Genomic DNA, 25,802 nt, shown 5'->3' with positions numbered 1-25,802 from the left:
CAAGGATAACCTCCACCATGTTATATATGCTTGCTCAGTGATAGTGTCCTTATTGGCCAATGAGGCACTCTCATTGGATAGTAGAATAAAATCTGGTAGGGCTTAGTCAGGACCCCCCCAAAAAAAGCTAAAATCAGGCACACAGAAGAGGCTGGCCATAGACAATAGGTGAATGAGCTAATGTGTGTGTGCGCAATCCGACTGTCTATAAATGTGTTTGGCACCAATTTCTCAAGATGTACTGTTCAGTTTTAATTTAGAGCGCCCTCACTCCATTGCAGCTGGTCCTTCCCACATCTGTCAATGTACAAAGGCCAGCTCTGTCACAAAACTGCCTGCAAAATTATTTTTGCATTGCCGTGCAAAATGAGTGAACCAACCAATTTGTATTTCAGCAATGGATGGCGGTCAGTCACTTTGTATGCTGACAGAGGTATATCTACTACCTAATATGGCAGTTTGCTGCAATGAAGTGGGAGAACATGGAAGACATATAGCAAACTTGCGTTTTGTCCAAAATACTTTGCAAAGTACTTGATCGTCTTTAATAGCAGCCCCATCACTGCTTGTCCATGCTACACAGACACTCACTTTGGTCATCAGCACCAAAGAGAGATGCCTGGTACTTCTGTGAATAGGGATCATGTGATTTCCATTTTTTTTTGTTTACAGCTTGCAGCCAAGAAGCACTGGTGTGTCTGCTAGGCTGTTTTTTCCATTCAATTGTAAGGTAATTATCTAGCATACAGCCCATGCAGAGCAATCCAGAACACAAAGTGAACCAGTATAAAATACAAACAAACAAGACAATGAAAAAAAAAAAACATTGTATTTGCGTGATATAACAGACAGCATTAAACAATGAGCTTCTTAGATGTGAATGAAAAATTTCCCAGCATCAGTTCATCAAAACTTCCATCTGTACAAGTCGAGCATTTGTGTCTCCAGACATTCTGTATGGAATCATTCCAGCAAAGGTGATAAGAGCACGTGCTTGACTGCGCAAGGCCTGTTTCAGACAACACAGTTACCGTAGTTAGAAGGGTAAAAATTCTGCAGTAAATGTTTAATATAAAAGATAAATTCTCACTTACCGAGTCCCTATCCTCTAAAACTCGCTGTTGTCTGCCAACAGTGGCGGGTCCACTGCCCTTTAACCTCTTGTACTGAGTGTATAATATATTCATTGTTGCAAGGAGAACTTCAGACAAGTTTTGTCTGATCTGTACAATAAAAAGAACAGGCATAAACTAGATTCAGCGTAAAGAGCAGATACATATCTCACAGTAATTTACATTCTCATTACTTCCCACCTCAACTACTGAACACCCTACTGGTCTTTCACTTAAAGCAGAATTAAAGTCTTGCAACAAACATCAGTAGGAAGAAGAGACATGCAACATCTTGTTTGCCAACAAACCAATTTCCCCAGCTCATAGTGATTTTCTGTGTTCTGTGTATACTGCATGGCAGGAGCCGGGCACAACAGAACTTTGGCACATAGGATCCTGGACCAAGAGCAGTGGGGGAGGACAAAGTGGTGAATGGATCCTGGACCTGTCAATACTAGAAGACATTGCAATAGCATGCAAGTGTGCCATAATGGACAGTAACGATGTATACTTGCACAATATGTCAAGAGCATACCTCCACCACCAAATGATTAGTTCCACTTTAACGCTTTCTCTGTTAATTCTTGAAGCATATGCATAACCAAGCTCTTTATAACACTCTGCTTTTTTTGCCTCTAATTGCGCTGGATACCAGTTTCATACTGAAAAGAAGTTATAGTTCTCACTTGGCACCTCACATCACTTTTCTTTCTATCACTTACACCGCCACCCATGCATTTCAATCCACAAATGACCAATATCCCTTAACCACTGCCCCACTTATCTCCAGCACTTATCGCATGATGGACCTGTTCTATGTAATGAACTTCAATTGTCCTCAATTTTATTGATATCTTTCTAGGACAGCTGGGTCTGTTTTTGTAATTAAAAGTAGGAAAAGTCAATTTCTATACCTGTACGGCATGATTTACTTGAATAGTACCAAAAACAGGAACAGAGGGAAAATATGTCAAGTGACAACACAGATAGCAGTAAAACGCCTAACACTGGACGTAATTCTTCCTCCTACTGGAAAAAAAAAGGTTTTGGCTGGAGCTGTATTTCAAATACCCACTTGTCGGCTCTTGTACAATATGAAGAGTGAAGTGTTATATAAATTACCTTTCAAATAAACAGATCAATCAACTTGGTGCAGAACCAGGATTTCCTACACACTGCACAACCTGTTATAGCTCTGAGTTCTCCTATAAAGGGCACTCAGCTCATTGATCACACAGAACTGTTCCCTAAAGTCCCACACATTAAAAGAAAGAACTGCTATGAGAAGAAAGCCTACTCACCTCATCATTGAAGTTCCTAAAAGCGGCAACCCTCTCCTCCACACCATCCTGACTCAGAGGAACAATCTTTAGCTTCTCAATGATCTGTCGTGTAGTAAAGGCAAATATAGGATCTGTTACAAAACTATAAAATACCCACTTACGTGCCATTTTGGTCAGGCAAACCTTCAGTCTACTGAGATGCAACCATTTCTACTATATACATCAAAAAAGCTCCTGCAATAGAAAGTATTTGACACTTGCATGCTTTGTAACATTTGTTAAAAAATACCCACACCAATGTTAGCCTGCATAAACTAGCATCAGCATCCTAATTCCAATGACTTCCTAGGTGAGATTCGCACATTACTCCACCCCCCTCCAACTGCTCTCGATTGGTCAATCAATCTTATGGACTGCCTTACTGACCAGCAGAGATTTGTGGCTGCATGTATGAGTGCTCTGGGGAAAATGGACTCCTTGGGCGCTGTAAAAGATAATTGAGAATATGTAAAAGGATTTCTGGGTGTCTGCTCGAGCATACCGAGGCCCGCTTACAGTTGATATGTGTACAGATTTATTTTTCCACTGCCCAATTACTCAAAGAAAATGCTCAGATTGGTCCCATCACTTCCAAATGACAGTTCAAGAAAAATATTTTACAGTAAGTACACAAAATAATGTAAAGTCCATTGAGGGACACAGGAATGTAGTAATCCTTAGACATGTGGGTTACACTGCTGCCTTTAGAGGTTTACACACTGGCCAGACCATATATAACCCTGCCTTCAACTGTCATGCCTCAGGTTTGAGTGCACGCAGTACATAAAACCAATAATTAGGAGGGGTGGGAACTGTGTTCCTCAATGGACTTTAAGAGTGCATCAAACCCTAGACTTTTGGGAATTCCAAAAGCAGTCCAAACTGAGGGGTGGGCAACAGCCGCAGAGAGCCAACAGGTGTAGAAAACCTACCACAAGTAGTATCTAAAAGAATTAACGCCTGAACGAAGGATAGATAGCAAAGAGGGTGAGAGCAAATAGGTAAACTGCAACGACCAAAGAAACACAGAATCAACCCGGTATTCCAACCAGGAAAGCCAATAAGCCATAAAGCTGGCCATACACCTATAGATTATCTGCAGATTTTTTATGGTCAGATGGAAAAAGTTCAACAGATTCCTCCATCTATGCTAAGCTGTTTGGATGGAGGAAACTCCCACTGGGCCAAGCTACAGTATCTTGCTTGTCGGCCCCGCTGGCTGTCAAAATACCTGAACAATCTAATTAGATGCAGGCATTGTTCAGGTGTTTTGAGAGCCGGCGGGGCTGCAACTAACACAGTACACAGAGGTCTAGAAAGCCACACAATGCATAGTCCAGTGCCCAAAGGTCACTTTTCAGGCAAGCCCTGCATCTTTCAGTCTAGCAGGGTCTAGAAATGGCCTCCAACTGGTGGCCTACTTCAGGCCAGATGGCCTTATTCTGAAACGCACCCCAATGTAAAGCTCAGTGCCTGTAGCTCACATTTCAGACTAATCCCACAATATTCAGTCTAGCAGTTCTGGACAAAGCTTCCAAAGCCGTTCCTGAGGCTATGCTGCTCCGACTAGATGCCTGGTAGAGACAAGATCACACAGCCTTTCTTAAAAACTTAAATGGGGACACAAAACAAAAATTTCAGCAGAGCTAAGGAAAATGTGTCTAATCTCCTACGGCAGGGGTAGCCAAACGCCGGCCCTCCAACTGTGGTGGAACTACAATCTCCTAAGCCAGGGGTAGCCAAGCTCCGTCCCTCCAGCTGGGGGTGAAACTACAAATGCCATGATGCATCTCTCCGTGAGTCATGTCTGTGAGAAACTTGCAATGCCTCATGGGATTTGTAGTTCCACCACAGCTGGAGGGCCGGAGTTTGGCTACCCCTGTCCTAAGACATAAGCAAAAAACTGAAGCATGGTGGACGGAGGCAGAGTTATACGCGGGGCTGTCCAAACCTCATAAAAGGCAGCAGTATAACAAAAATGTCTAAGAATACATTCCTAAATATCTCAAATGGACAAAAAAGAAAACATGTTATTCTTCATGATGAGCTGAAAACCCATTGCCAGTTAAGTATAAATCACTCTTCTCTTGTACAAGAATATGGGAAGGAGAGCACAGTGTGTCCCACTTTATATTTTACTGGAGTGGGTGGCAACATTTTTTTATGGATAACTCTCCCCGCTGAGGTGACAGACACATATGCAGCACTGGATTACCGATCCCCTGCCCCTGGAGTCAGCACCTTTACAAGGTAAGCAAAAATAAACAAAATAAAAAATAACTGAATGGGATAGAGGGGGTTACATTTTACTCCTAAACGGTACACTAAAAAAGAATCATCAAAATAAAGACTATTTAACAGAACTGTATCATTGTACCAGCTTACATTAAAGGCAAGATCTACATTGCCGGCGTGATAGTTATCAAAAAACGTCATCAAATCCAACAGCAGGTAAAATGTGGCACTACTGGATTTTTCGGCACTTGTTCCTTGTGATCTGTATCTAGATGAAAAAGGAAATGGTGTTAAAAACTTTGTAACATTTTTCTCACAAAACAATCATTACATTACTGTGTACGCTGTCATATCAAAATTCATACACCCTACCAAGCAGGCCTGCCATGGACATCAAAGCTGGCCCTCCTCTGTACTGCCATCGAAGAATGTATTACACTGCGAGAGACAGAGCCACATGTAGAACCCCACACAAATGCAATTATTGGCCATTCTCAAAGGATGGCCTTGTTAACTGCAGAAGCACAGCAGAACAACAATCTATAAAGCATTAATACAGACATGCTCAATATAGAGCACTTAAGTGTCATTCCCAACACCAAACACGAATGAAGGTCAGAGAAATTTACCCCCAGGGAGTGAGATGACCTTTCTGTCAAAAAACATAAAAGTGGTTTCTATGATGTCTCCATCTTCTGTACATTACAGGGATCTCTTACCTCAGGTTTTACAGATTTCCTTTAATATACTGCACTATTTCCCCAGGGAGAGAGATTATATTCCAGTCTAAATTAGGGCTGCAACTAATGATTATTTTCATAAAAATTGATTAGTTGGCCGATTATTTTTTCGATTAAAAAAAAAGAAAAAATGAATTAAATACCATCCTTAATTTAAAATAAACAAAAGCACTGTTACAAATTGTACTTCAGAAAAAAACTGCATGCACAATTTTTTGTAATTGCACTGGAATTCGCGTTTGGGGAGATTATTGAAATGAATGGCACTGCAAAGCACCTCCCACAGCAGAATTGGTCAGGCCAAAACCAAAATGTTCCCATCTTTTATAAAAAAAATTTTTTTTTTTAAATAATTGTATTGTAAGCACATGACGTTTGAATAGCTTCGACCACGGAATGGCCGCTGCCAGTGGCAAGATTCCACAAATGGCAGCTGAATGTAAATACAGCAGATAGTAGGCGGGTGCAATAGCCAGCCTGCTATTGGCCATTTCAACAGCTGGCTGGCTATTACACCCGCCCACTGCTTGCTGTGCCCTCCTCCAAGCATGGAGGAGAGAGCTGGGGGAGCCAACCAACTGATCGATAATGAGAATAGTTGTACGGTGCAACCAACTATTCTTATTATCGATTAGTTGGTTGCAGCCCTAGTCTAAATAGCTAAGGCTGGGTTCACACCTAGGCGACTGCGTTTTTGCTGCACGTTTGTGTGTTTTATGCGCAAAAATCCAGGTGCGTGCATTTGTGAGCACATTCTAGCTCATTGATCTCAGCAAGCCATTGCCAGCAAGCGCTGGCAAAAACACAGCAAATGCACGTTTTTCAAGCATTTCCTATTGCGTCTATATGGACAAAACTAGCTGTAATATGCCAAAAAAAAGCTCCTATACTTTTTCCAGGGACAGGTGTTTTGCTTATTATGACAAAAACGCTAAGATGTGAACAGGGCCATAGAAATTAATGGGATTTTTTTGAGCGTTTTTAGGGCAGAAAAAGCACTACAAAACGCTCAGTGTGAACCTGGCTTTAAAGTAGTATCTTTGTGTCTTCTGTGCAGTACAGTGATATTACAGATCTCTTTTACTGTATCAGGAACTGGGCAATGGTAATAAAATCAATGTCACTGTACAAAAATGTCCCACCAATCACCAGGAATAGGCTTGTACCCAATGCAAAAATGTGGCAGAGTATGACACCACTGATCTTTTTAGCTGTCTGTAAGTTTGGTATTCTGGTCATGTAAGGGATATTTTATCCTACTGATCACCAATGAACTGCATATAGCAGGGGTTCAACGAGACCTAAAATTTATTTCAAGGGCTTCTCTGGGGTAAACAGATTAAGGAAGGTTGCCCTTTGGGGATAAAAGTTTGAATTTAACTATCTAATGCTTGTTATTGCGCTTTGAAAAGATCTAAATAAATCTTATAACGTAACAAGACAAAAACACACATACAAAAAGGTATAGATCCATACCTCTCAGCAATAGAGAAAGCCATGTTTTTCAGGCGCTCTCTGTTGGACTGTGGGGTGCCAATTTGGGCAACCACGGGACTCAACAACTTGTTTGTTAGTTCCAAAACTTTGTCTGGATTCTAGAGAAAGAAAAAAAAAAAACGGCAATCTAGATAACTGGGTTAACAGTTTTCCTATTAAGAACCACAAATTCTAACTTCAGTTTTGTTGATGATTAAACACCCATGCAAAATGTTTTTATAGCTTTAATAAAAAATGGCTTTTTGTCTTTCAAACAATTTCCCACAATCCTTGTTTCTTAAACACTAGTAAGTGGCTCTTTGAGGGCCCATTCACACTAAAATACAGCATGCTGCATATGTTAGGAACATTGAGGGGAATTTATCAAAACTAGAGGAGACAAAATCTGGAGCAGCTGTGCATGGCAACCAATCAGCTTCTCTCTTTCATTTAAAAAAAAATTTAACTGAACAAATTGGAGAGAGAAGCTGATTGGTTTCCATGGGCTCCAGTTTTTATAAATTCCCCCCCCATTGATTCTTCATTGAACCTTTGTATACTTATACGATCATCAGGTGTCAATCCACAAAGCACGGCAAACAAAAGAGAAATAGGGGCACAGCTGTATAATAAAGGGGATTGTGGGAGATGTTAACTCTCATGTTAAGAGTACAGGGATGGGCCACAGGAAAATAGCATTTTCATTTCTTGCAAAAAAAAAAAAAAAAAGATTTCTCTTAGAATTATCCTTCAAAAGTAGACATTTAATTTACTTAATCATTTATTCATGCATTACAAAATAAATGCGCACACATTACCTTGGCCAATTCATAAAGTTTAGCTGCTTCCTCGAACAAGCCCTTCTGTTCTGCCACAGATGCCACTTCACTAATAATTGGTTTTGTGTCTCTTGTAAATTTATCAATTGCACCCGGCTGTCAATAAGAGAAAACATTATTCAAATAATAACCTAATGCAGAATCTTTAAAAGCCCTTATACACTCTTCATGTTGACATGTTTATAACAAAATACATGTGCCAAGCAATGTGCTAGTCTCACCAGCCTAAGCTGCAGTACATAACTAAACAAGTTGCACGAATGTGCCAGAGGCACTAGGGGACTTTCCTTAGGCTAAGTAGATCGTATGAGAAGCCAACAGTTAATCTATGCGAAAGGAAATTCAAACACATTAAAAAATATATGGTGTTGTTTGGAGGTGCATTGTTTAAAAGCCTCAATGAGGTCAGGCTTACGCAGTAAATTACCTTTCTTGTGCCATCGTTTTCTAGTTTTCCCAGAAGCATGTCAAACTGCAACACAAAGCAAAAATAATTTAGACATTTGCTACAATAAGTAAAATTACAGTGAGACTTGTTATAATAGGGAATGTGGGTACCTCTCGGCTCTCGATCACCAGTTCGCTGACACATCTCAGGAACATGTTCTTGTCTTGAATGTTCTTCTCATTCCTAAAAGATATCAATTCACTTATCAAAATAAAAGCCAGTCCACAGACATTGATCCCTTATTCTTGTGTAAAGTATACACAATGGATGAGAATATAACGAAGGGCTTTGAGAGCTCTGGACTAGGGATGCACCGATACCAGTGCCCATAACTGGCATTTTCATGAGAACTACCAGGGTTGCAGCTGTAGCAGCTGGGACCTGGTTCTGGAGCTCCACCACTGTCCTGAAATCATTAGTCTGTATTGTTTTAGAAAAACTCTCACATGACAACAAAAACGTATCAGTATTTGTATCTCTGAGTATTTGGGCAAGTATCAGTACTTGTAAAAATGGTATCAGTGCATCCCTTTATATATGTTTATAAAAACAAAAACATACATTAAAACAGAGATGTACAAATCCCAGGAGCTCCGTGTGCTCCTTACAAATGACAGCTGCCTCCTAACTTATGAATTTTTCTCTAGTCTAGTCTTGAAGCTGGAAAAGTATCTGTACTTGGTGTCGGTGCATTCCTAGTCTGGACCCATCACATTTACAAGACATTCTAACACAAGTGAGTTTCAGCAGAGGTATTCAGACAGCTATAGGCATAACCTTTCCCAACACCCTGCATTTTGGAGCAACTGATCGGTAAAGACAGGTCAAGATATCACGCAATCTGTATTGATCTATTAATAATAATGAGCTGAAGGACAGTACTGAACACTGAAAATAGTCACAATAAAATAATGTTTACTTTAAAGTAAATCTCCAGCCAAAGGCTTTTTCCCCATTTTGAATAGAGAATAGAGAGTATCCAAGTCAGGCTATTTTCTTTGTTTGTGTCCCGCTAGGAAGATTTCCCCTCATTTCCAGTACCAGAGGCACAAAAGAAGGGAAATCTCACCAAAGCCCTCACAGATAGTGGCCAACAGAAAGGGAGCCCTCCGAGTGGAAGATTCATGTTCCGGTGACAAATGTAAAATGTTGGATTTGCCGTCACACTCTGTGCCAGTGACAATGTTAACCAGGACAAAATAGGACTCATAGGCCTTTCTAGCCTGAATTAAAGTTATTCTGTTTACCTGAGAAAGTAAAAGTACTGTAATGCTTCTCGTGGGTCAGTAGGTTCAAACTTCCGAGTGTACAACATGAGGAGGCGGATAAAATTTAGGCGGCGAATGCCAACAGGGTCCCCAGCTTCCTGACTCACTACACAGAAACAAACAGATAAACATTATAAAATACAGTTACTCAGCATAATACTACAAACGCAACAATATTACAAAAAAAAAAAATATGCTTTACAAATTATGGTTCATCTATATATCAGACCTGGTTATATGATATTCTACAAAAATCAAAAAAGGTCCTTTAGGTATACGTGCACCAAATTAAAATAACAGGGATAATGGCCGCTAGCTGCCATGAGTCATGTTTCTAGTGTACAGATTCTGCAGCAACAACATTCATCTCAAAACTAAACTGCAAAAAAACAGACCGAAATTTGCAACACAGCTCATTTTTAGGGGGGGGGGAATAGACGATGCTTGGAGGATGTAAGGAAAGGGTGCAAGAATAAAAGTGTTTTCCTTAAATCAGTTTTATTGAAAAAAAAAAAAAAAAAGCATCATACAAACTGATCTGAGGCCAGCTGACAAAGATGATATGTATTAAAAGAACTTCCATAATGATCCTCATACTGTTCGCTTTAAGTCCCCGTTCACACCAGGGCGGTTGCAGACAAGAGCGGTTTCCGCACAGATTTTAAAAGGGCGGTTTTGGGTGTTGAAACGCAATTAAAAATGCCCAAAAAAGCGCGTTTTCATTGAAAGCCGTATGAAAACCGCACTGATCAGCGCGGCAAAAAAAGGGTCAGGGAGCAATTTGTGTGGGAGGCGGTTCGAATTGCGCAGTCGCATGAACAGTCCCCATAGCAATGTGTGGGATCGTTCATAGCGGCCGAACCGCCCTGGTGTTAACGGGGCCTAGCTAATACATAAACTAGTATAGTATATACGAACAATTAATAACGCTTCAATAAACTGCTATAAAAAGGTCTTCTGCTGCTTAAAAAGACACAGGGATTTTAACTTTGAAGAAGAGAATTGAATGTCATCAGTACAGCATCACAAAACAGCACATCTTACATACCTAATAATCCACCCTTTTGTTGGTTCCCGTTAGTCATGACCTGGTGTATTTACTCTTACACCCTAAATCCACTCAAATTAAACTGGATTAGCCCAACATTGCCAAACTAATTTCTGTAAATAGACAGTGTAATTAGCCTCATGCTTCTATTCTTTATTTAATGGGGATGGCATTTCTGATTTCCAAGTATCTATCTGTGGGCTATAGAAAGTTGAATCTAAGACTGGTTAGCGCACTCCTGTGGTTGTGTGGTATGTTGTGGCCGCTATGCGGCTCCTTTTTTTGTTAGACCAGGGTGTCTAACTGTATGAAACTGAACAGAGAAGGAAAAAAGGTAAAAGGAGCACGACTACCTGGCTCAAAATGCGTGGATACGAAATGTTCAAGGACAAATGGTGAGTCAAGGTGAATAAATGCGAGATGGTGGAGGTGATGTTCTCCATCACATGTAAGTGTCAAACATCACCTCCACCTTCTCACATTTATTCACCTTGATTCACCATTTGTCCTTGAGCATTTCCTATCCACGCATTTTGTGCCAGGCAGTCATGCTCCTTTCCCTTTTTTCTTCTCTTTTCAGTCTGTGGGCTATAAAATGTATACAAGCAATCACTTCACTCTGCCATGTGTTCATCTGCAGATCACCTCCAGATTCCAATATACATACCCCCTACATATCCCAAAGTAGAGGTCAAATAATCACAAAGTAAAATACTTAAGCCAGAATTTGTAAAATGTTATTAGCTATATAATTTAAGACCATTGTCTTTTATATATAAAACAGATATGGGAGATCTAAGTTTTCCTGCCACCTAGTGGTGAGAGTGTACCAGACTATAACCTGCTATTAGAGGACACAGATAAAACATGATAAATAGACATGATAAAACAAACATCAGCCACTGAATTGCATTGTTACGCCATGTTTCTCACTGCCAGTTAGAATAGTAACAATTTATCCAGGCAACAAACTGTGCAATGATGGATGGACAGCTCTTACAGCCAAAATGGGTGCAGAAACCACAGAAACAGACAGAAGGTGGTTGTTATTTTTTATTAATAAAGAGGACCTTTCTCTTAGTTATCAGACATGACATTGGGAGTACTTACATAATTGTGCACTCTGTCCAGATGATTTTAGTAGTAGTCGGAGTTCATAGAGAGCCAATGCGACATGCACAGCATGGCACCGGGTCCGTTCCATGCGAAACAAGTAGGCAATGGCAGCTTCAAACTGAGCAGTCAGGAAAAGAACTTGAAAATACAGGAATGGCTGCTGGTTCACAGCAAAGTGAGACTCACCTGGGAAACAAGAAATAAGAAATGTAACCTGTTCCATAACCAAAAAAAAGGTGGGCTATATAATATGCAGTATTTGTATTATGTACCATAATCTTCAAGAAGCTGCTTCTGAAATTGTGGTAATGTCAGTCTGTCTTGAGCTGAGCTGCTGGGGTCATCATCAAAGCAAATTTGATTCAACTATATAAAATAAAGTGATTGATCAGATAAAGGAAATACTGCATACAATATCTACTACTTCGAGTATACAGGTAATAACTACAGCTCAACACAATCTTGTGAACCTCTTGATGAAGAGAATGTGCAGACTGCTTGTATTAATAATCCATAGTAATATTACATTTGCAAATATGTTGTTATTTTGTGAAATATTTATTGTATAAACATTCTTTTTATTCTCTCCGATATATAGTTTACAGAAACACATTTAGGGAGTTACCCATTCTAAAACAGTGGTAAATAAAATTATTAGGGATATACCGATACTAGTATCGATATTGGTGCCGATACCGAGTATTTGGACGAGTACTCCGATGTTACCAGATGCCTAGCCGGATACCTGAACTTCCAGTTTTAGGAAGCCGGGCAGAGATTCATTACATGCTGCCTGGCTTCCTGATTGGCCGGGAAGCCGACTCCATGCTCCCTCGTCACTTGGATGGAGCCGGCATCGTGACCAATAAGGAAGCCGGGCGCCGTGTAATGACTTGCTGCCCGGCTTCCCGATTGGTCGGGAAGCTGGCAAATCAGGAAGACGGACGGCGAGTCAATACCCGCCCCCGGCCTCCTGGTTGGCCAGAAAGCCGGCTCCACACTTCCTAGTCACCTGGTGACAAGGGAGCGTGGAGCTGGCTTCTGTGCTCATCGGGAAGCCGGGTGGCAAGTCATTACACACCACCAGGCTTCCTTTAATGGGCTTTCGGTATCGGCGAGTACCGATAAAATAGCTGTACACAGCTATTCCCTTTAACATTATACTCTGCCTGCTGCCAGCAGATCAGCTGAGGCCTTATATGAAAATACTCTTCTTAGAGAGGCAAAGGGCAGTAAGGCAACCGTCAAAACCTGTACCAGGCAGCTGGGAAAATGTGTTCAATTTTATTTTAATCTCTGCTGATCTCCTTATAAAGCTGGCTTGTTTTCGCTTTAACTTCTAATAATAATAAAAACATTTTTTAAAAGTCCCCCGCCCCCTCCGCAAACACGCGTCGGGTGCGCCTACGTATGAAAACGATGAACGCGCTACACATGTTGGGTATCGCCGCGCACGCCGGAGTGAGAGCAATAATTCTAGGGCCAGTATTTTGGGGTATCTCTAAATTGATGACCTGTGGGGGCTTTTAAAGCGTCTTCTATGGACTTTTTGGGGTACTGGGGTTTTTCGCCGTTTTACAGATGCACGCAATTTGTAACCTGGGCATGTTCGGTATCGTTTTACTCGTTGTAACCTCATCTTTTATATTTCATTAAACAAAATGTGTATTTTGTTGTGTTTTGGGGCATTTAATTAAATCTTTCACTAAATATTGGGGTTTAATAAGGAGTTGCGCTAATATTGCGCAACATAAAAATTTGCAACTACCACCATTTTATTCTATAGGGTCTTGGCATTCAGAAAATATATAATGTTGGGGGGTTTTAAGTAATTTTCAGGCCTAAAATGTGGAATATAACATGGGTACAAAAAATGAAAAAAAGGCCTCAGTCATGAAGGGGTTAAGTGAACATGTACTTTGTTCATGAAAAGTATAGCAACAGGTTCGCTTTAATGTCCCCTTGGCCAGCTATACATACTTTGCAACAATATAAAGCTTTTTGTCACTACCCTGCCGGACATTTCAGCCACCAGAAGTGAAGAAAAACAGACCTATGTAAAACTTACACAGGACTGAGGACTCCCTATACACCATGTGATAGAGCTTAACCAATCACCAAACATTAGCACTGCCATACTTGTCCATACCTAGAATTAACAGGTATTCTTATTGATCTTGGTGACTGGAGTAGCCGATGAGCAAAGAAGAGGTGACTATGTTTTGCTGAGAAGGGGGGGGGTTAAAGAAATTGTGTTGCTTTGCTCTTCTAAGTTTTAAATATATGATTATTCCACCTGTAAAATCTTAAATCTAGCCACTGATCAATCACATATGCACACTTTAATGAAAATAAAAGAGAAAAAAAAGCTGCAGTCACTCACCTTCACCCATAAGTAGTCTTCTGTTTTATCTGCTACCTCACTATGATTATCTGCAATATCACATCTGCCAATTAAACAGTACACTGCCCTCTTATAAGGGTCCGTACTCGACCTTACAGCTCTTCTGTAATGGAGACGAAGTTTGTTTTCTGTCCCTGGGAGTAACCTAGAAAATGAAAAACTTCTGGTAAATCTTTCACTTTAAGTGATCCTATCCTCACATGTTTACTTTCTTCCAGAACCATTTTCATCCCGGAAACAGAAGAGGTAAAAAGCCTCAGCTGTAGGAGCCTACTTACAATTGTCTGTTTTTATGTCATGCATTTCCCAATGAAATCAACAGTGTATAGTGCGTCAAAGTATGTTTATGTGGTATGCAAACCACATTGTAACAAGTATTTTTATGATTTATTTATTGATTTTAATTAGGGATGCACCCGGTTTTTCGGTATCGAGTACCGATATATTTTTTTGGTACTCGCTGATACCGAATACCCATATCGGGCAGCATGTAAAGACTCGCTACCCGGCTTCCCGATTAGCAGTCTCTAGTCGTCACTAGGTGACTAGAAAGCATGGAGCCGGCTTTCTGGCCAATCAGGAAGCCAGGCGCCGTGTAATGACGTGGAGCCCAGCTTCCTGATTGGTCGGGAGCCGTCTCCATGCTCCCTTGTCATGAGGTGACGTGGGAGCATGAAGCCGGCTTCCTGGCCAATCAGAAAGCTGGGCGCCGCACCATTGCACGGCGCCCGGATTCCTGGTTGGCCAGCTTCCTGACCAATCAGGAAGCCGGGCAGCGAGTTATTACACGCTGCTCGGGTTCCTGATTGGCCAGGAAGCTGGCTCCATGCTAGCTCTTCACAAGTGACGAGGGAGCATGGAGCTGGCTTCCCAGCCAATCAGGAAGCCGGGCAGCGTGTAATAACTCACTACCCGGCTTCCCGATACCGGGAGTATTGGGCTAGGCATCGGAGCATTTGGGCGAGTATGAGTACTCGCCCCAAATACTCTGCAACGATAAAAGTATCGGTGCATCCCTAATTTTAATGAAAAAAGGCATCTGCTAATACGTGGATCATAAAACTAGTAAGTAACAATACTTCCATTTTACAAAGAAAACCCCAAGATTCCAATCACTGTCAGAAATATAGCACAAGGCTGACAGCTATAGTACATTACCTTCGGTCGTTGTGTACGTATTCCTGGAACCAGTTCTTGAATTCTCCCAGCTGATGCTGCAATCTGTTCACCACCTGCTGAGCAGCTGAGATATCACCACAGCGCAAGCAGTAGTAGATGAGCGCCCAAACTGGATAACCCTCCAGCTCGCCATCCTGGAGACATGAGAAGAGAATGAGAATAATTCTTTGTACAGACACATCACAGCATAAGCAATTCATAGTCCATGTGGTTTACCCACCTGCAGCCCAGGTATTGGAGCTGGCAGTCTGATATTAAGGAAGCTTCGCACTAGATTGAAGGTGGAAGGAATTCCTCCAAGCTGAGCCTGCTGTAGGTTAGCATACACACTCTTCATAGTGTAGTCCCGATAACTGAACAAAAAGCACACAAAACAGAGATGAGCAGTAGTACAACACCGACCAAGGATGCCACTGATGAACTCCTTTAGAAAAAGCTGGCTGCCAAACTACAAATGAGGTAAGAACTCCTTATGCTTGTCCTCTGGCAGTGAATCAAAAGTAAAAGGATCTGCATACAATGGTCCACACTACCCCTTAGTATAACCTGCTGTGTTTAATACCTTGCTTCCCATTCCAGCGATCTTCACTCTGCAGCCCTGCTGATGCCATACAACCTTTCTAGTGATCAGTTCTCACTGTCCACCTTCCAGGTGTGTCTGCGAACCACAGCTACAATCACACCTATGGATGAGCTGTTTTCCAGGCGTCCAGCAGAGGGACGCACATTGAAGAACGTTGAAATGGGGAGGAAGGAAAGTGAGTAACACATCAGGATGTACCTAGAAGGAAGGGAGGGGGGTTGGACCATTATATACAGCAGAAGATCACTAAACAAACTTGTTTACGATTAATAAATGTAAAGCAAAAACCTTTTTTTCTTAGTTTAGTGTCGCATACGGATTGCTTTAACCCCTTCGTGACTGACGACGTACAGTGTACGTCGCCAGCATCGGGGCTGTTTAAACAGACTCCCGGCAACTTTTGCCGCCGGGAGTCTGTTTAAACTTGTAGAGCCGACTGTCGGCTTTACAACAGAAGCGATCCTGGCGACTTACCTGTCGCCAGATCGCTTCTGTGTCCCGAAGAAGGGGCCGCCCCCCCGCCGGACACCGCCGCCGTGCTTCCCGGGCTCCATTGCCCCTCCTACTGGCCCGGGACCGGCGTCCTTGGTGTCCGCAGGGAGCTGGGGAGGAGGTCAACGAACTTCCGTTCATCGATCCCCTCCCCGTTCCATAGGACCGGGAGCGATGCAGATTGCATCACTTCCGGTCCCTGGGCTGTCAGTTCTGGGCTCCTGCAGCCCAGCTATAAGCTATTGATGTGCGATCTGCACTTCAATAGCTTATTTCCAGTGTAAAGGTGACACTGGGGGTCTTTTGGACCCCCAGCATCACCTTAAAGGGTACCTGTCACCACCATCTGCTATCACATGGGGGGGCTTGTAAGCCCCCCCATGTGATAGCAGTCAAAGTGAAGTAAAAAAAAAACAGTTTTAAAAATTAAAATCAAAATAAATAAATCTAATAATAATAAAACATTTTTAAAAGTCCCCCACCCCCGTGTCGCCACGTAAACACGCATCGGGTGCGCCTACGTATGAAAGCGACGAACACGCTACACATGTTGGGTATCGCCGCGCACGCCGGAGTGAGAGCAATAATTCTAGGGCCAGCATTTTGAGGTATCTCTAAATTGATGACCTGTGGGGGCTTTTAAAGTGTCTTCTGTGGAATTTTAGGGTCTTGGCATTCAGAAAATATATAATGTGTGGGGGTTTTAAGTAATTTTCAGGCCTAAAATGTGGAATATAATAAAAAATGAAAAAAAGGCCTCAGTCATGAAGGGGTTAAACGAAACAGAGTGAAAACCCTAAAACCTTTTGTTGACTATGTCCAATTGATGTGATTTTCCTTAATTTCCTGTTCGGACACAACAGGGAGCGTGACTAAATCCCTCCAAAGTGTAGGAAATGCTTTTACAGTTGTCACCTCCACAAGCTTCCCTATTGGACAATTTCCATATTTATTTAATTATTGGTATTTATATAGCTTGTGAAAAGTCTAAATGTTGGCATTTTCCTCACAAAAACTAATAAATTGGGTGAATCTGCCCGCCAGGGGCAAAGGCAACAATAAAAGCCTGGCAGGAGGTTTAAACCCTTCCCCACTCTACCCAAGCAAAAACAGAAAGCTTAGGATTTAGATTTATCTAAGACCAGCAAGGTTATCTGTATTAATCTTTTGGTATGGATTTTCTTAAAAACAAAAGTCACTCATCAAAACAGCACCTAATATATCTCTGGCAAACAAAATGAAAGCATAGTAAACCTCATTAACAAATCATTTTAGTATGGCTGATGCTGATCACAGGCTGTATTAAAGCTTAAATCAGAGCTAGCGAAGACATATTTCTATAGTAGAGACCATTGTACTAGGTGGCTTATTAAAAAAAACATCAAAAACAACAAAAACACAATTTACCTGTCCTCTAAGAATTTCAGTGCCTGCCTTACAAATTCTGTCTGCATCTGGACTGAGCAACGACTTTTCAGTGCATCTGTGGCAGGAACCAGCAGGACATCTGTCATCTGCTTCACCATCAACCAAACATCAGATACATTCTGTAGGGTGACCCAGAGAAACCAGGAGTGACAATTTTTCAAGAATGAGGTAAGAACATTAGTAAGGCTATTTACATAATTAGTGATTAGTACGCAGCCCGTCCTTCTCTATGGGACTACGTGGCCGTACGCTGCCCTACGCTCACCCCAAGTGCAGGTCCGTATGGTGCGGTTGTCCCGGCTCAGACGCAGACAGGATCCATCCTTTCAGCGTAAAAGTACGGACAGCCGCACCTGTACGGACGTGCAGGGCAGGTGAGCGTACGGCCGCATACTCCTATAGAGAAGGACAGGGGCTGCATACTAAATCACACGTAGCACCTGCCCTTCTCGAGAGCTGCCTGATACTGCCATGCACGCAGCACAAAGCTGTACATGCCGGCCGTCTCTCGTGCGAATGAGGCCTAAAAATCACTTGTGAAAATAAGATGTCATAACTATATAAATGCTACACAAGCCATTTACAATTGTAATCTGTACACTGATCCCCCCCACCTGTAATCTTAGTTTGTGCCCATATGACCGGCTGACTGCTTTCTCCCAGGTTTGCTTTCTTTGACACCAAGACTAATCATGTGGCAACAGAAATTAGACATTGATGTGCCTTGCGTTCCCGTGCGGCCAATCGCATTGCGGCCGGAGGGTGTGGCTACAGTGCCATTTAGTTCAATGCACCGCCACGCCCCAAAGCAAAGTCAGCTGGCCTGAATGCGATCCAATGGCATCCGGCCAGAATGCACCAAGGCTGGTGTGAACTAGCCCTCAAGCGCTAAATGGCTGCTGTAATAGCTGATCGCACATGCAGTACATGTGAGCAATACACTACCTTCAGCAATTTAGTAGTTGTTTGGGAAGTCAATTCATGATGTGTATAAAAGCGCTCAACCTATCATTTTCAGCTTTATATAGTTACTGCAATCCTTATAGGCCACTAAGTAAGGTGAATTATGCTCCATATAGTACAGTCCTTGACTTTAATGTGAAGATTCTCTATTCAGTTCTTACCTTGTCATCTAGTTTCTCAGCAACAGCCGTAAACAGATCCACCAGACTGGGCTGTAGGTTTCCACTCACAACCTTCTCATTGTACGCATAAATCTGCAGGAAGCAAAAAAACAAAACAGACTTACACCACCAATTATGTAAAGTCACACTGGCTACCATTATGTATAAGAAAAAATAACAAAAACCACAGGACCAGTCATATACAAGCATGCATAGGTGATGTGGTTCTTTGTAGTTAAAAGCCCTTAAAAATGTGTAGGTTGTCATTATGGAGTCCCTTGCTGAGAATGGCAGATGCCTGGGCAGTCTTGGCTGAAGCTTTGGCTTCAATAATTTTCAAGTCTCTGACCCTGAACAAGTATAGACATATGGAATCCTGCCTCTCTCTTATGTGCTGAATGCATGCCATAAGTCAAGTCAGAAAATGCCTAGCAGTTAGCATTTTTAGACAGAGGCAAGCAATGGCAGGCCACATATTTATTTAATGGCATGTGTGCTGTAAAGCAGTGGTTCTCAAACTGTGTAAACTCAGGACCCACCATTGTCCTTGGTCATTTGGTCGCGACCCAAATCGCACTGCAATGGAACGCACGGCATTGCAGTACCACGTTACGGTGTGGGCGATCGAACTGTGGGTGGGAAGTGCGTTGGGGTGCCATTCAAATGACTGGCAACACAATGCACCTCCCACACCAGAATGCACAGTAGGTGTGATTGCGTGATGTAGTGCCTTAATCGCATTGGGTAACGCACTGTACTAGTGTGAAGGGGCCCTCAAAAACACTGACAGACACACACACAGTCACATACACAATCTCACACACATGCACACTCCCCAAAAATATATATTTATTTACGAGAACTGGAGTGGATCGTCAGGCTGGGGTCCAGTGTGGGCTGGTGTGCTGTGACGGAGCTCCATCCATATGTGCATTGCTTGTACAGCTCCCTTGCACGCCCTGTAGAGGTGCCGCCAAAATGTGATGTCACTTTGGTCCAGGCTCCTCTTCAGGACACATGAGGGAGCTATAAGCAATGCACGTATGGATGGAACTCCCTCACGGCCATAGCCCCAACCCACCCCACCTCAAGCTGAGACTCGGCGCAGGGCAGCATATTTTGAATGCTGCTTGGTGCAAAAACTGACTGTCTAGCACTAGGAATAGGCTGAGGAGCCACTCACCTAGAAAAGTGGAAGGCACACAGCGACCCACTGAACACGGGGTCGCGACCCACAAGTTGGGAACCAAGGATGTAAAGGAAATCTGTCACAACAAAAATACACAGGCTCCCACTGTTGATCTCTGGCAACACTGGTTGCCCTGCTGTCATAATGACCTTTCAAAGCGGAACCATGGGTAAGATAAATAAAAATACCTTTATGATCCAGTCTGTCACTAGTATTTACAAAACGGTTTTTGGTTTTCAGGCGTCCAGAGTCCCATGTAGAGCCTGGTCTGGTGCAATCTGATCCAAAACACAGCCAGAACTGTTAACCTATAAGGTAAGACTGATCTGCCTACTCAAAGCCAGCCCAAGACATCTCTACACACTCTTGATTGTGTATGTGCTCTACACATCTATGTCCAAGTTCAGTTTATTTTTCATCCTGATAAATAGAACCGGTTTGTAAGAAACAATCCTTTTCAATATGGTACAGTTCTGCTTACCTGTCGTGCATAAGCCATTTCTACACTATCGAGAGAACTGCGGCCGGGAGGTCCAAGCTCACTGATGTAACTAGTCTATGGAGACAAGAAAGACACAAAGTTACATGTATATTTCAATAATGTGTGGACAGGAACTACTGAGTTGACAGGGAGGTGACAAACCTCTGCTTCCTGGGAGAAGCCCAAATCATCCTCTCCAGATGCAAGCAGTGTGTGGAGGATCCTCTGTTTCACCTGTTCCCACTCAACAAGCATAGACTCCCTGTGGTACTCCTCTGCCATGGCAAACGTCTACAGTACAAGCAGATGTATCTCACGTCAGTTCTATACAAGTTCTCTAAAACATACTCTAAAGCTAATGAAAACTCCAACAATTCTACTGCTAAGGAATTAAGGCTCCTGTTCCAGAGACAAACTCACTTTTCTCCTAGATTCCTCTATTGCCGCAAACAGTGCATTGTCTTTTTCATTCTTTAGGAATCCCTGAAACAGAAACAAGAAATTACAAATCTTGTTTTTTCATTTTGGATAGAGTAGGGGGGAGGTCAGTGTTTTTTCCATCATGGGATCTCACTTCCCATCCTGTAGACCTAACAGGAAGCGAGAGGATAGCCTTCCAATGTTAGAGAGATCCCCGATTAGACAGCTGTAAAAGGAACAAGTTTCCCCCATTGGAAGATTCCCCCTCAATTCCTGTTCTGGTGGCAACTCAAAATTAAAAGATATTCATTCCTGGTGACTTGGTAATCAGAACAACGGGAACACAGATAGGGCTGCAACTAATGATTATTTTTATAAAATCGATTCGTTGGTCGAATATTTTTTCGATTAATCGGATAAAAGACAATTAAAAACATTACTTCAGAGTAGAACTGCATGTACAATTTTTTTGCAAAAGCACTGCACGGGAACACACAGCATTGTGGTACTGTGCATTCCAGTGCGGGCGATCACCCTGTGGGTGGGAGGCACATTTGGGGTGTCATTGAAATGAATGGCACTGCAACGCACCTCCTGCAGCAGAATTTGTCAGGCCCAAACCGAAAATTACTTTGTTCCCACCTTTTATTTTAAAAAAAATGTTAATAATTGTATTGTAAGCATATGGTGCTTGAATAGCTTCAACCAGGGAATGACAGCTGTCAGTGGCAAGACTCCGCAGACGGCAACTAAATGTAAATACAGCAGGTAGCGGGATGGTGCAATAGCCACCTGCTATTGGCCATTTCAAACTGCAATAGCAGGCTGGCTATTGCACCCGCCCACTGCTTGCTGTGCCCTCCCCCCAGTGTGGAGTGGAGAGCTAGGGGATCCAACCAACTGATCGATAAAGAGAATAGTTGACGACTATTATCATCAATTAGTTGGTTGCAGCCCTAAACACAGACATAAATAAAAAAACAATGGTTCTAAACCTCTCACCACTCTGTCCAAATAAAAAAAGCTTTGCCTTTAGTTATAATTCAGGTACTGCACTTTCAGGAGTATCAATCTCCAGATCCCTCCGCTAACCCCTATGTCAGTAGTCACAGTATATATTCTGTAGCCAAAACTGTCTAACTTTTGAGGTTCTCTCTAGTTGTTGTCAATGGAGTGGACTCCTAAAGACAAAACAAAAAACTGGCACCTGGATTGGAAAGACTGGGGGGAATTCCATAATGATTTGTCCAACTCTGTTTCAGAGGTAATGTGTAATTCCAGTTGGATGTGAGCTACAGGGTTGCTTATAGGGACATTACATGTACCAATATTCCAATATCTGAGATAACATTAAAAACTTAGGAGGTAAATCTTACAAATACATTCAGGTACCCTATTAACAAAAATTGATCTTATTTGTGTATCACTCAGCTGTAGATCCTCAAATCATCTCTGAATTGGTGCTGACACTGTCCTTCCGTTTGAAAGGTGGCTACTATTGTTCCCCAATGTTCCTGTGTATGATGTAAAGTAGTCACCGCTCCAAGCTCAGTCCTGTGATGGAATCCAATCTCAATACAAATTAGATACCTTAATGTGAGATTGTAGTCCATCACGGGAGTGAGCTTGGAGTGGTGGCTACTTTCCAACACACACAGGGACCATGGGGAACAAAAGTAGCCACCCTCCAGAGGGAAGGACAGTATCAGCACCAATTCAGAGATGATTTGAGGATCTACAGCTGAGTGATATACAAATAAGATACATTTTTGTTCATGGTTAAGGTACTTGAATGTATTTTAAGATATAACTCCTGAGTTTACTGTCACTTTAAGTTTCATGACCAAAAACTATATTTAATCTTTTGCAAAAAAAAAAACACAAGAGCCTGCTCAAATACACACAACCTCACACAGTGAGATCAGACATATATAGGCACACTCACCTGGATATCTGTGTCCTTCACTGGCTCAAGAGGTTCAAATGTTGTGACTGCGCTGAGACTCTCTAGTCTCTGGGATATGTGGGAGATGTCCAACCCTCTGGAGCCCAGCAAAACTGACCTGAAGAGGGGATATAATCAAAACTTGAGCCATTTAATATCACAACATCACGTGTAAACAAAAATCTCTCAATCCCCTTTTCCTCCTTAGCATGAAGACATCACTCATATTACAAATTCATTTCTGCTGTAGAGAAGTGATCTGCTGAATGTAGGCTAGAATTAAGAAGGTTCTTACGCTTTAACACTGGCTGACTCCTGGGAAGTACGGGTCATAGTCCTGGATCGGAGCCTCTCTCCAGCCTGCTGGATTTCCTGAAGGTTTCTTTCCACATGAGGCAGCTCTGTGATTCCTTCTGTCTCTGCAGCCAACTGTTCTGCCTGCTGCAGGAGCTCTCCAAACCCCTCGCCGTCCATTTTGAGGGAAGATCTGTAACATGTATTAAGTTAGTACATGCAGAACAGGTTCAGGCGGTGATAAAGCTGGAAGTGAATACTAGTCCCTGAAGTACATTTATATAAAGACGTGGGCAAATTTGTCTGTACCCTTCCATGAAAAAACAGAACCCACAAATTGCACTAAATCATTTGAAAGTGACCAAAGTAACTGGCATCTATCATTGTTTGTTCTATAGCCAAGAAGAAAAACACAATATACACATCACAGCTGGTTTTATGGATGACAGACAGCAGCAGCTGCGGTGGCTCCACAAACATAATAGCCGCACAAACAAATGAGGGAGTTTACGTTTGTGCTGCTCCCCCGGGACCTGTGCGGGAATCTGCTTGCTCAGTGGGAAAGATGGTGCGGGCACAACTGCCAGACCCAATGCAGCAACTTCCAGTGAAGTAAAACTTCACATTTTTGTAAATATTTTATTATATCATTTCATGCGACGACACGGAAGAAATGACACTTTGCTACAATGTAAAATAGTGAGTGTACAGCTTCTATATCAGTGTATATTTGCTGTCCCCTCAAAATAACTCAACACACAGCCTTTAATATCTAAACCACTGGCAACAAAAGTGAGTACACCCCTAAGTGGAAATGTCCAAATTGGGTCCAATTAGCCATTTTCCCTCCCCGGTGTCATGTGACTCGTTAGTGTTACAAGGTCTCGGGTGTGAATGGGGAGCATCCTCAAACGGAAGGTGGAGGTGCACAAGGTCTCTAACATTCACTAGCTCCGTGATGTCGTCATGGAAGAGGACTCCAGAGGCAACCTGTGAAGCTGTGGTGAACTCCATGCCCAAGATGGTTTAATAACCCTGCAAAATGGAGGATGACCTGAAAATGCTAGCTACCTGGCTATCAGTAGCTTCAGCATTTTCTGAGTCAGAGACCCGGAACAAGCATGTAACCAGTGAAGTCAGAACTCCTGCTCTGTGACTCAGGAATAACTTGCACCAATATATGTGAAATGTAAATGCATTGAGGACAGCAATGTCAGTCTCCATACCTCAATACTGATAACAGTGCTGGGTGTAATATGCATAGACTGTATAGAAGAGCATAGCCCTGCATCTAAAGCACATGTATTTCTGCCCGCATGCAGTATGAACGAGCCTCTAGTATTATAGAAAGACCAATGAGTGCGGTCTGCCTGTATATATCAGAGAGGTACTACTTGTCAGCTATGACAGGTTCGCTTTAAGAGGCAACCATGCCTTTCTAGACAGGAAGCCGGCTGTCGCTTCCAGTGCGGTGGGCGTTAGAATACTCCGCTCAATGAAGGTTCGCTATACCGTGTACTTCTCCCCTAACACAGGTGCCATGTCTCCCGGTTACCTCATATCACAGCCCCGGTCTCCCTCCATACCTGCCCTCCGCAGCTCTTCTCGCGCTCTCCAGCTCCTTCTCTCTGATTGGCCCACTTCCTCCCAGCATGCTGCGCGCGCACTCTGAAGCTCCTGCTCTCTGTTTGGCCCGCTTCCTCCCAGCATGTTTTGCGGCCACTCTCCGGCTCCTTCTCTCTGATTGGCCCGTTTCCTCCGAACGTGCGGCGCTCACAAAAAAACTTTATTGGCAGTGTCAGAGAGCGGACAGACAGTAGCGGACTGTATGTTTTGTGAAACACTGCTTCTGCTTTTACCTCATAGAAAGTAATGGGGCCTCACAGTGACAGCAGGGACACTACCACTGTGACAATTTACTACTGAGAGTATTCAGCTAAAAATACATTATTCGTTCACACTGAAAGCAGAGAAACATTAAAGTAGAAGTGAAGCCAATACCTTTTTTAAAAAAAAAAAAAAAATAGTTTGATAAAATAATGGAGGTTTAAAATCCCCATCAGTTTTTTTTTGCTATCTGTGTCTTACTGGTGAGATTTCCCTTCACTTGCTATTCCATTGCCACAACAGGAAGTGGGAGGAAATCCTTCCAATGTGGGGGAAATCGCTGGTGGTTGGGGTCATCAGAACTAGTGTCCCAATTGGAAGATTTCCTGTGTATTCCTGTTCTGATGGCAACCCAATATTTCGTTTTTTGTTTTTTTTTATGGATAAAGGTCCAATGAGGACACAGACCGCAATAAAACCTGACAGCTTTTCTAATCCCCCCCTCCACTCTGTCCGAAACTAGAAACAATGTTTGGTTTTAGTTGCACTTTAATACCATAAACAATACGTTCAGACACAGCTAAGTCCCTGACTGAGCCATTGGGATCTGTATATTGTTATCAGCTTCACTGAATACAATGGGGGATGTTTATCAATGTGCTCACATCATCGTTATCTATGTGGTCGTATTTGTATCATAATCTGTAGCCCTGGATAAAAGGAAGGGATTACCTCTATACGAGGGAGAGTCAAAAAACATCCGCACTCTGGATATAGAATTTAGTAAACTTTTAGAAAAGACAAATACATAATTTTTCCACATAATCTTGCT

The 25,802-nt window shown here is 42.4% G+C and overlaps 1 protein-coding gene across 1 annotated transcript; it reads right to left on the bottom strand.

Moving 5' to 3' along the window:
* Window positions 1-800: 800 nt before the first annotated feature.
* On the bottom strand, window positions 801-24,824 carry NUP93 (nucleoporin 93). The gene is made up of 22 exons (XM_018555391.1): window positions 24,730-24,824; window positions 23,145-23,336; window positions 22,850-22,967; window positions 20,905-20,967; window positions 20,647-20,775; window positions 20,485-20,559; window positions 18,815-18,907; window positions 17,670-17,809; window positions 15,408-15,540; window positions 15,167-15,321; window positions 13,988-14,153; window positions 11,877-11,970; window positions 11,599-11,790; window positions 9,420-9,546; window positions 8,283-8,355; window positions 8,152-8,196; window positions 7,704-7,820; window positions 6,886-7,004; window positions 4,820-4,937; window positions 2,414-2,497; window positions 1,095-1,223; window positions 801-1,009 (listed from the first exon to the last, which is right to left on the bottom strand). Exons 1-22 carry the CDS (start codon window positions 24,795-24,797, stop codon window positions 899-901), a joined length of 2,541 nt encoding a protein of 846 aa, XP_018410893.1. The 5' UTR covers window positions 24,798-24,824; the 3' UTR covers window positions 801-898.
* Between the last annotated feature and the right edge of the window lie 978 nt (window positions 24,825-25,802).

Source organism: Nanorana parkeri, unplaced genomic scaffold (assembly GCF_000935625.1).
Source record: "Nanorana parkeri isolate BGI_ZX_2015 unplaced genomic scaffold, ASM93562v1 scaffold195, whole genome shotgun sequence".
NCBI classification, from domain to species: Eukaryota; Metazoa; Chordata; class Amphibia; order Anura; family Dicroglossidae; genus Nanorana; species Nanorana parkeri.
This window is presented reverse-complemented; position numbering and strand designations above follow the sequence as displayed.

Bases quoted from the DNA above. Each gene is read 5' to 3' on its own strand.
- NUP93 (XM_018555391.1), bottom strand. From the start codon at position 24,797: ATGCTGGGAGGAAGTGGGCCAATCAGAGAGAAGGAGCTGGAGAGCGCG. The intron at 20,560-20,646 runs GTTTGTCACCTC...TTGTCTCCATAG, and splicing joins GCTTCTCCCAGGAAGCAGAG to ACTAGTTACATCAGTGAGCT. The intron at 14,154-15,166 runs GTAATGTACTAT...TTCATTTTCTAG, and splicing joins TACGTACACAACGACCGAAG to GTTACTCCCAGGGACAGAAA.